This window comes from Microcebus murinus, chromosome 9, assembly GCF_040939455.1.
Source record: "Microcebus murinus isolate Inina chromosome 9, M.murinus_Inina_mat1.0, whole genome shotgun sequence".
Lineage (NCBI taxonomy): Eukaryota > Metazoa > Chordata > Mammalia > Primates > Cheirogaleidae > Microcebus > Microcebus murinus.
The window spans coordinates 5,590,060-5,602,223 of record NC_134112.1 but is presented as its reverse complement, the minus strand read 5'-3'; the positions used below and the strand labels follow the sequence as shown (position 1 = coordinate 5,602,223).

General features: G+C 32.6%; 1 protein-coding gene across 2 annotated transcripts in view; it reads right to left on the bottom strand.

Annotated features, from left to right (window-relative positions):
- ZPBP (zona pellucida binding protein) overlaps window positions 1-12,164 on the bottom strand; it is a 120,050-nt gene extending 107,886 nt beyond the window's left edge. The window contains exons 1-3 of one of the 2 annotated variants that reach the window (XM_012735981.3): window positions 11,951-12,163; window positions 9,914-9,994; window positions 901-1,026 (exon numbers count right to left, since the gene is read on the bottom strand). In XM_012735981.3, coding sequence (XP_012591435.1) covers window positions 901-1,026; window positions 9,914-9,994; window positions 11,951-12,077 — 334 coding nt within the window. In that variant the 5' untranslated portion in view covers window positions 12,078-12,163. Of the gene's footprint in view, window positions 1-900; window positions 1,027-9,913; window positions 9,995-11,950 lie in introns of both variants that reach the window. The other variant, XM_076006257.1, reaches the window with a different exon arrangement.

The following is a 12,164-nucleotide window of genomic DNA, read 5'->3' as shown; positions in this document are numbered from 1 at the left end:
ATGCATGGGTACAATCATTCCTGCTATGTTACTGTAGTGAAGCAAAAGTATGTCCCATCTTTTTACCTCCCACAAAACTTAGCACAACAACATTTACCAAGTAGTCACTTACTAAATGAATAATTCACTTCAAAGAACCACAACCTGACCTAAAGAGTAGATTAATTCTTCAAAGCTTTTAGGCTATTAATATTTTAGAAGCAACATAACTATTATAGAAATGTATTACTGAGGTCCCTTAACTACATAAAAATATGAATTAAAACATATTACAAAATAAATATATCCTATAAATGTTTCTTTAGTAAGTCTTTGTATAAATATACTTCTTTTCTTTATTCAAAATAATAAAATTAAACCTGTAGGTTTTATCCATAGGCACTATCTCAAACTACCAATAAGTTTTTTAAAAAGAAAGGAAAACATGGTAAATAGAGCAACAAAGAAAAACTTTATCTGAGAGTATGAAAAAACGAATAGGGACTTCACTGAACAGATCATTAAGATGAAAACTCATTAGTCTGTCTTTTTAGCAAGGCTACAAACTAAACGATCTAAGCTAATAGAAAAAAATAAAATATCCATTTCAAAACAACAAAATAAGAAATTAAATAGAGAAAATTGTTGCTGAAATCAATCATACAAACAGTAATTTCTACGTAGGAAAAAAAAGTAAATTTTTTTGGAATATACGTGATTAGAGAACTCTCCAAACAGTTCAATCTTCTAGTATGTCTTTACATCAAATTAAGATATATGAATAATGGTAACACCATCGGCATTGTTAGATCAAATTCCAAAGGGAAAACACAAGAAAAATATTAAAGAAATGGATAAATGTATATGAGATACAAACACTCTATTTGTTCTGGGTACAATTAAATTGAAACAAAATCCTACCTGACACAATTTTTCCTTTTGGCCCTTGCCATTGGAATGCTGGGTCTATCAGTTCAGCATTTCGCAGTCGTTGAGTTACACATAACACATGTGGGCTCCTTTGACGGACCATGACATATACTTTCACTGAAAATATAATATTAAAATGTTTCAATAATATTTTATGTCGCTTCTTTCTCTATAATGACTTACATTTTTGTAGTTTGGGTTAGGTGCTTTCACAGGATTTCTTTGGATTATTGCTCTTATTACTTGCTGATAAGAACTAAATTTCACTGCATTCTATGTAACTAATATTAAAAAATGCATGACATATATTATTCATGTATGCATGTGTGCACATATGTGAGTATGTTCATGTATGTGTGTGTATTACCAACCTGAGCATAATGTATTCATAGTTCATGTACACTAAAAGAATATTTTATTCTTAGAATATTATTTCAATTACAAAGTATTAACATAATTCTATAGCTATACCTTATCTGTTTTGCAAAGACACCAAACATGAATAGAGTTTATAAGTAAATTGTTTAGATTAGAGGAATACATTCCTATGATTGATTTTAAATATTAAGCATTCTGTCCCATTTTGCTTTAAAATGTAAAGAATCCTGATAATTAAGCAGAAAATAGTACTCTTTGGGAAATACAAAAGGAACCCAGTAAAGATTCAATTGTTTTGAGTTTACTTAAGTAAATTTTCAGAAAAGGTTCTAATAACCCTTTAAGAATTGCATACCAACTATTCCTTATTCACTTTATGCAAAGATTTTTATGATCAAGTAAAATAAAAATTGTTTGAAAATCAAAATTCTCCTTAACTTTAAAGAGATTACCTCTAAAGTTTCCCTACAAAGCATGATGTTTACTGAATGTACTATTAGGCATATATCCTTCCACAGATTAAGAAAGATGCTTGGTTATTTGTTTTGCTTTGATTCTTGGTTATTTGTTTTGATCATAAATTGGTATTGACTTTTAAGAAATGTTTCTCTATGTTGATTAAGGAAATCATTTGTTTCTTTCTTCTTGAATATTTTAATGAAATTCTTGAATTATTATAATAGACTGCCTTTCTGGAATAAATCTAATTGGTCATGCTTTTTAACTTAAACATTGTTAAATTTAATTTGCAAACATTTTCTAATGATTGTTGCAAATATGTTCATATGTAACTATGTTTAATTTTCTTATACTATCATTTGTCCTTTTCCCATTTCAGTATCAAGCATTTATCATTATAAACATTTATTCAATATTTATTATTACTTAGCATTTTTTATTATTAAGGTAGACATCTAAGGTTATAGTGAACACAAGAAATGAACCAGGTAGATTTTCTTCTGCAGATTTTTTTCTGTAAGAATATGTAGGAGTTTTTTTCTTGGAAAACTGTATGGCTTCGTTCTTTTTTTTTCTTAGCAAGAGGGGGAATAGGAAAACAAATTTTTGACCACTGATGAAGTGAATTTAATTGGTTACTAATCTACTAAGTAATTTTACCAAGTCTATTTTATAAATTTATATTTTATTAGAGTTATTCATTTCAAGTTATTAGTGTAAAATTGTTCAGAATAAAGTTATGATCTTTTAAATTTCACCATATATTTAATCATAACACTCTTTTGTACTTTCATTTATTCTCTTATAAAAATATTTGCCAAAAATTATCTATTAATTGCTCCAAAGACAGCTTTGGGTTCCATTCAACAGCTCTACTATTCATTTTGTATTTCTTTCATTAATTTCTGCTCTCCTTTTTCTTATTTCCATCTACTTTTCTCATTTAAATTTGTCTTCTTTTTTCTAACTTCTCTAATAAATGCTCCCTCCATAAATTTTTAGTCCTCATTATGATTTCCTGACCCTAGTCTTTTCACACTCTCTGCTCTAACCTTGCCAAAGTAGCACATGCCATCATTTTGTGTGACTTTATTAAGTACCTAAATGACTTCTCATCTTTGGAAACTCAACACAAGTATAACCTTTTGCTTTGGCTTGATAGTACCTCATGCCATTACCGTGCTCTTCCTCTAGCCCCCACTAATCCCCGTACATATTTCAATCACAGTAAATAGTAATGAATCCAGAAGAATTTCCCAATGCAAGCTGAACACACAAAAACAAATAATATTCCTCTACATTAACAATAATGCACTGAACCTGATTATAGCAAAGAAGATAACATTTGAAAAAACAATAAACAGAAGTTACTCTATAATCCAAGATTTCTGTGGGGAACATTTTCAGACTCTATCAGAAGATACAAAATTAGACCACAATGCCATAATCATAAAAGTGTACACTTAGAACTTTAAAGATATCAACTTATCCCCACATTTATGTATAGAATCAATATAATTGTAAGCAAAATCCCAGAATAATTTTTTAAAGAAACTCTTGAATAATAATTCTAAAATACATCCGAAAGATTAAAGTTTCACAAATAGCTAAAACAATTCTACCACAGAAAAGCAAAGAAGAGAGACTAGAGAAAGGATTAATGAGATATATTAAAATTTACACTAAAGTCAGAACAAAAAAATAGGTCTCAGAAAAAAAAAATAGATATGTATAAATAACTGATATATGACAGAATTGGCACCTAAAGTCACTGAGGAAAACATAGATTATTAATAAATTATGGTTAAAAATTATCTCAATATGTAGGCAAAGGTGAACTTAGATTCACACCTGGTACCATAAACAAAAAATAAATACCAGGTAGACTAAAGATCTCATGACAAATCACTATGTAAAAATACATATAATACTTTTCTGTCTTGGGTTATAGAAAAATTATGTTAATACATAAAGCACAAAAATAAAAATACCGAACTAAATTCCTTAAATATTAACAATTTCTATTCAATCCTATATATCAGAGATCAACTCCACAGAGAAGATATTTGCAACAAAGATAATAAATAATGTATTTATAACTGGATTATAAACAATATGAAAGTAACTCCTTTGAAAAGAGCAATGAAAGTAATAGGCAGAGGCAACTTAACCTTCAATTTAGCAAAAACAGAAAAGTCAGGTAAAATTTCATGCTGATGAGTATGTGGGAAAATGGAACAGCTCCAAGCACTGCCGTAGGAAGTGTGAACTCATATAGCCATTTCGAAAAGCAATTTTAGTGAGATTAAGAATGCTCAGGTCCTATGATGCTGAACTTCTACTTCTAGATATAATAAGACTCAGAAAACTTTGAGAAGGTACAAAAAAATATTACAAAATGGTACTGATAACACACAACATAAAATGAATAAACTAAAAGTGCAACAAAAATGTAAATAGATGTTCGTTGAATTAATTAATGCATGAGTGAATAAAAACAGAAATCCATGTGAAATGAAAAGAATAAGCAAAAGATGAACAAGTTAAAGAGAGATGACAGAACACTGCCAGCCTAGACAGATGCTAGTATCTTGCATGACACAAGAAACTCAAGAAATTACAGGCACAAAAAAATCAGGCAGTCAGCATGTTCTGTAGCCACAACCAAAAAAGTATCATATAATGATCAACTTTGTAACATAAGAACTATCTGCTGAATTGAAATGGTAATCCATTTTTAAGAATAAATTTAATATTACCCAATAACAAAACAAATAAAAGGGAAATTAGTTACAGATAACTATTTTATAATTCAGGTTTAAAAGTTGAACTTGGTGAAATCAACAAAAATACCAGAGTAAGGAACTCCAAAAATTATCTCCTTCATAAAAAGAAAAATGCAGAAATTGTTAAAACATTTCTGACTCTAAAAATTAATCAAAGACTTGCAGTAATCCAGGAAACATTTATTCAAGAAAAACAACTGAATCTCAGTTATGGGCTGATCATACCCTTCCCCACAAAAAATTTAGAGGTTAAAGTCTTAATCCCCAGTACCTCAGGATATGAACTTATTTGGAGATAGTCTTTACAGAGCAAATCAAGTTAAAATGAAGTCATTAGGCTCAGTCCAAATCCAATATGACTGATATCCTTATAAAGGGGGAGAATTTGGACACACAGACAAATATAAAGGGAAAAGGATGGGAAGAGTCATAGAAGATGGCCATCTATAAGCCAAAGAACAATACCTGAAACAGATTCTTCCCTCACAATATTCAAAAGGAAGCAACCCAGCCAACATTTTGATTTTGGACATCCAGCTTCAAAAACTATAAGACAATCCATTTCTGTTGTTTAAGCCTGTCTGTAGTTCTTTGCTACAGCATCCCCAACAAATGAATACATTCTATAAGAACAATAAGCTTGTGGCACTTTAACTTGCCCTATTATTCCCACCTCAACTTCCCCAGCTCTGCAATATCCTTGAAAACCAACAGTCTGTAATCATATTAAGAACCAGAAGCCAGGCAGCCAGCAGAGGGGCAGGCAGGCTTAGAGTGCTTTGAAAGCCTCCTTCCCAGAGAACTGCCATTATCTGGCCTATCTGGCAGTGCCCTTGATCTCACTCACAATGACTGTCTTGATTTGACCTGACTTGGAGTTCACCTATTGCAAAAATGCTTTTCCCCAGGGGTATTCATCAAAAACAATTAGAAGCCATCATTTAACTTTGTGACTGCCTGATACAGTGGGTAACATTGGGGAAAACAATAGGCTAACCAAAAACCTTAAGAGGAAAAGCTGGGAAATGACATGTCCATAGGAGCTCTGAATCGTTCTGACACATTTCTGGGAAAACAGAAGGCCACACTCATGCATAAGGGGGTGTGCATACCTAGGACTGTGTGTATGCTCAGTAAAGACTAAGAGGACTTAAGTTCTCATCTTTGGCTAAAATTGAGGTTCTTCACAGCATAAAGTGAATAAGAATAAGATAGAGTTGTCAACTGCCTGGCTAAAAATTAAAGGTATGCCACAACATCCACAAAGGGATAAGAACTACCTGCTGAATTGAAATGGTAATCCATTTTTAAGAATAAATTTAATATTACCCAATAACAAAACAAATAAAAGGGAAATTAGTTACAGGAAACTATTTTATAATTCAGATTTAAAAGTTGAACTTGGAAAGACTAGGAAACTAATTGGCTCAAAATGTCTAATAAAATCTGTCTAATCATTAGCCTAACTAAACTATTTAATAATTAAGTAGATATTTCAGTGGCTATACATGATAAAGAATACATAATTCATTCAGCAAAGTCACTAAACAAACAGTATCAGCAAATAGCAATAACATAATACTCTGAAAAGGAGGAAGAATCTTATTTCCAGAGTTACTATATTACTTTTTTCTTTTTTAAGAGATGGGGAATCACGAATCATTCTGTCACCCATGCTGGAATGCAATGGCATGATCAGCTGATCATAGCTCACTGCAGTCTCCAACTCCTAGGTTCAAGCAATCCTCCTGCACCTCAGCTGCCCAAGTAGCTAGGACAACAGTCAGCTGCCATCATGTCTGGCTAATTTCTTAAAAAATTTTTTGTAGACACAGGGATTCATTATGTTGTTCAGGCTAATCCCAAACTCTGACCTCAAGCAATCATCCTGCCTCAGTCTCCCAAAGCACTGAGAATATAGGCATGAGCCACTGCACCCAGCCTTACTTACATTTCTTTAAATGTTTTTCAACTAAAGATATGAGACAATGCAGAAAACCAAGAAAGTATGCCCTTATGCACTTTTAAAAAGTAATCATTTGAAACTGCCCCCAAGGAAAACCAAATGTTGGACTTATAGGACAAAGACTTTAAATTAGCTATTTTACATATGATCAAAGAAAACCATGTCAAATGTACTGAAGAAAAGTATGAGACAATGTCTCTTGAAAGAGAAAGTATCAATAAAGAGACAGAAATTATAAAAAAAAAACCAAAAGAAAGAATATAAGTATAATAACTTAAATGAAAAATTCACTAGAAGGAATCAATAGTAGATTAAGCAGGCAGACGAATCAGCAAAACATGAAGACAGCTCAATTTTAGATTATCTATTCTGAGAAACAGAAAAAAAAAGGCAAATGAGAGAGATAAATGATCCAGAGACCTCTAGGATATCCTTAAGAATATCAACACATACAAAATGAGAGTCGCAAGAAGAGGGGAGGGAAACGGTACAGTCAGAAAGAATATTTAAAGAAATAATAGTAAAAACTTACCAAATATGATGAAAAACATGAATATACTATCCAAGAAGCTTGATGAAACTCCAATTAAGATAAACTCAAAAAGATCCATACCAAGATACATCATAATCAAATGAACAAAGTCCATAAACAGAGAACATTGAAAGCAGTAAGACAGAAGCAACTCATCACATAAAAGTGATCCTCAATTAAGAGCTGATTTCTCATCAGAAGCCATAATGAAATAGAAAGTCCAAATAGACCTAAAAACAAGTAGTGCTTAAATCAATAATCAAAATACCTCCCACAAAGAAAACTCCAGCACCAGATGGATTCACTGGGAAATTTTATAAAACAAAGTGGAATTAACAACGTTTCACAAACTCTTCCAAAAACAGAAGAGGAGGAAACACGTATCAACCTGTTCTATGAAGCCAGATTCACCCTAAAACCAAAATCAGACAAGGACATCACAAGAAAATTACAGACCAATTTTGCCAATACTAGCAACCAAATCCAGCAACATAAAAAAGGATTACACATGATAATAAGCTGAAATTTATCCCAGGAATGCAAGGCTAGTTTAAAATATGAAAATCAATGTAATGTATCATATTAATATAATAAAAGACAAAACCACATGATCATCTACTTAAAAGTAGAAAAAGCATTTAACAAAACCTAACAGTTCTCCCAATAGAAGCACTCAAGAAACTAGGAACAGAAAGGAAAAACCTCAACCTGATAAAGTTTATCTAAAATAGATAAATAATCACAGTTAACATCATACTTAATGGTGAAAACTGGCATCAGTTTTATACAACATCAATATGAAAATATCAACTGTATCTCTAAAGACTAGCAATGAACAATCTAAAAACAAAGTAAATAAAACCATTTACTATAGCATCGAAAATAATAAAGTATTTAGGAATAAATCTTAAAAAAGAAATGTAAGACTTGTACACTGAAAACTACAAAACATCACAGAAAAAAATTAAAGAAGACTTAAATAAATGGAAGGACACTCCAAGTTCATGGATTAGAAGAATTAATATTGTTACAGTGCTAATACTCCTGAAATTGATCTATAAATTCAATGCAATCCCAGTTAAAATCCCAATGGATTTTCTGTAGAAATTGACAAACTGATTCTAGAATTAATATGGAATTGCAAGGAATCCAGAGTGGCCAAAACAATCTCAAAAAGAACAAATTTGAAAGACTCACACTTACTGATTAAAATGTACTATAAAGCTACAATAATTAAGACAACAAAGTAATGGCATAACAATAGATGTATAAATCAATGGAACAAAATTTAGAGTCTAAAAATAAACCCATACATCTGTGGCCAATTGCTTTTAAATAAGGGTACCAAAACAATTCAATAGAGAAAGAATAGTCTCTTTTACACCATTTGTACTAAAAACAACTGTATATCTGTAAGTATATCTATAAGTATGGCCTCTTCTTGCACCATATGCAAAAATTAACTCAAAATGGATCAAAGGCCTAAATGTAAGAGCAAAAACTATGAAACACTTGTAGGAAAACATAGTAGTAAAACTTTGTAAATCAGTAAAACTGATTAGGCAATAATCTCTTAGATATGACACCTGAAGCACCAGCACCAAATTTAAAACAGAAATTCAAAGTTTAAAACGTGTGTCTCAAAGGACGCATTAAGAAAGTGAAAACATAATCCAAAGAACAGGAAAAGATATTTGCAAATCATATATCTGATAAGGATCTAGTACTTAGAATATATAAAGAACTCTACAATTCAACAAAAAAAGGCAAACAATCCAATTTAAAAATGGGCAAAGGACTTCAATAGGCATTTCTGCAAAATACACATCCACATGACCACAAAACACATGAAAAGAAACACATCATTTGTCATTAAGGAAATGCAAATCCAAACCACAAGGAGACAACAATTCATGCACACAGTAGGATGGTTATTATCAAAAAATATGGACAATAACAACTATTGGTGAGGATGCTGGAAAATTTGAACCCTCATACATTGCTGATGTGAAAGTAAAATAGTTCAGGCTTTCTGAGTGTGGCAGCTCCTCAAAATGTTAAACATAGAGTTATCATATTTCCCAGAAATTCTATTCCTAAGTGTATACCCCAAGAGAAGTGAAAACATATGTTCACATACAATGGAATATTATTCAGCCATACCAACGAATAAGTACTGAGACATTCTATAACATGGCTGAATCTCAAAAACATTATATACTAAATGAAAGAAAACAGACACAAAAGGCCATATAGTATGATTCCACTTACATGAAATGTCCAGGAAAGAAATCTATAAAGACAGAAAGTAGATTAGTGGTTTCCAGGGCTGGAGAGTGATTGCTTAATGGGTAAGGTATTTCTTTCTGGGATGATAAAAATGTTGTGAAATTAGATAATGGTGATGGCTGACCAACCTTGTCAATATACTAAAAACGACTGAATTGTACACTTTAAAGGAGGAATTTTATGGCATGTGAATTTACCAAAATTAAAAAAATGCAAAAGAAAGTTGTAGTTGCTATGCCTCATGTGACTACTGTAAAATCTTATGAATCCAAAATATTTATGATTTGTAGATCTCATTTGTAAAAAGCATATTTGAACTACATATACTTACTATTATAGTTAATTATTACATAATAATCAAAAACACTTTAGGCAATTTTATATAACTTTTGGAAATAATGATTCTTTGTACACTTAAGCAGTCATAGCATACAGAATTAAAACTGGACAAATCTAAGTACATGGAAAAAACTTTAATCCATTTCTGTACAGGGAAAGGGGAACTGGAGAACATTAGCCTGTTGAACAAGACTGATAAAATCTTTAAAATGCTAATAACTTTCTTAAAATTACAGAAAATCTATTTATGAATACCTGGAAAACTTGATGATCCCACTATTTTCACTGCATCTTGGGTCAAGCGAAAAGCTCTTGGTAATCGAACCAAATATCCAACTATTAAAAACAAAAAGAAATGATCACCAATTTGCCTCATTAGAAATTCCAAAATATTCACATAGCATCATACTATAGTATATTTGACCTTGGTTAAAGGGGAAAGCCATAAATCAATCTTCTCTAACAGATAATTTCTCTATTCCAACTGTACTCCCCTTCATATGCTCTGATAAATGTAATCTACCTACTGCTTCTCCCTATTATATCTTACCTATGGCTTTTTCTACATCCACCTAAATACTCTCCTTATTTTTAAAAGTTCCAATCTCCTACCATTCAAGACCCAAATCACAAATTTCTTCTCCTCCAAAGTTCCTGTTTGTCCTTATTATTTCTTATCTACAATAGCACATCACTAGCACCTCTCTAATAACAGTCCTCCTACATCGTATTATATTTATGCACATGAGTATATCATTTTCCTTATTAGATTATAGCTCCACTGATAGTGGGATCAGTGTTTATGTCCACTTAGCAAGAATCAGTACCAAACCCTGTGCATAGCGAATATCAAGTAATAATTGTGAAATATATCCTGATATTCATCAGTCACTTCTGAAGGAGTAAATGTTATAGGCACAACAGTGTGAACAGAACAAGTGTGAGAGGCAGTATTAAAATATACAATAGAGCATTATATCCAAATAACTTTTAACCGAGACGGAGTAAAGTACAAAGAAAAAAAATATGGTATTCAATGCAAGAAGACCTGAGTTTAAACCCTAATTCTGCCACTTATTGGTTTTAAGAATGTCACTTTAAACTCTAAGAGCTTCAGTTTTCTCATATGCAAAATGGGACTACTAATTCCAGCCTTACAGAGTTATTATAGTAACTGAATATTGTATAAACTGCAAAAGGCTATATAAATATGAAGCCTTCATTAGTTATAGCTTACATACTAAGATATTGACTGCTTATTCTATTTCTTATACACCCATAGGTCTAATGTTGTTACTGGATCAAAAGACAGCAAAGCAAAAATTTTAAATGAAAACACACACTTTCATACTTGGTACAAGACCATAAACCATGTTCAGGAAGTGTCCTTCTCCTGCATGGCAATTAAAGGGTATTGGCTATTCTCGTAATCATACATGAATGATCTTTGGATTCCTGATATCAAGACTTCGATAAATTTTGTAATCTCCGATCCACTCCATTTCTCTCTCTTCTCTTCCCTATCCCATGCCAACTTCTACATGTCTTCTACATTTATATTCTTAGGGTACTTTTTTTCATTCTCCCTTATTTGAACATTTTTAGCATTTGAAACAAATCTCTTTCATGCTTTTTATCAATTCTGAGATTTTATTTTTAAAAAGTCTAGAATTTGAACACAAAACAATACAGCCAAAACCATTCTAGCTAAATAAAATTTAAATTAAACTCTCATTTCTTTCTGCATTGTTTGTTCATCAGTATCTTTAATGAATTTTGAAAACAGTATGGAATAGCATTTTGATTCTTTAGATGACATTTAGAGGACCAAGCACTTGCCGCATTTTACATCACAAACCAAAAGATGGCGCTCCACTACCACAGATAATTTCAAAGCGGCAGGATGCCTACTCTTTTAGAAATATGAGGGAAAGAGTGCATTTACATCATTACAGAGTGCACACAGTGAAATATAAAGCTGGAAAATGACCCATAAACTGTATTAAGAAATTTATTAACAAACCAGTTGAAAACTTCAACTGCGGACGCTTTAGTAAACTTCTACCTATACGTTATTAATTCCCCAGTCATTTGCTCTTCTATGTAAATGCAGACTGCCTTTGCACAACTGCTATACAAAATTAACCTTTCTTGTCAGGTATTAGTAGTGAGTAGAGTGTCTTTTTACATAAAAGGGGTGCACGTGACACAAGAAAAAGCAATTCTCAGTGGGGGGAGGGGAAATCAAGGTTGCCCCGCCGCGCCCGCCGGCCAGGTGGTACCAACCCTCACCTGACGGGGGCGCCCGCACAAGGAAGGCGGAGAGAAAGAGGAGGACAGCGGCCCGGGATAGCGAGGAGCCCGCGTCCCGGGCCCGCCGCCAGCCCCGCCGCGCCCGGCCGGCGGCCGACGCCTCCATCCACACGCCGCCGCCGCCTGCCGAGTGTCCGCGCAAAAGGACGTTACCCTGCGCGCGCCCACCCGCCGCCGGATGTTGGCGGGCGGT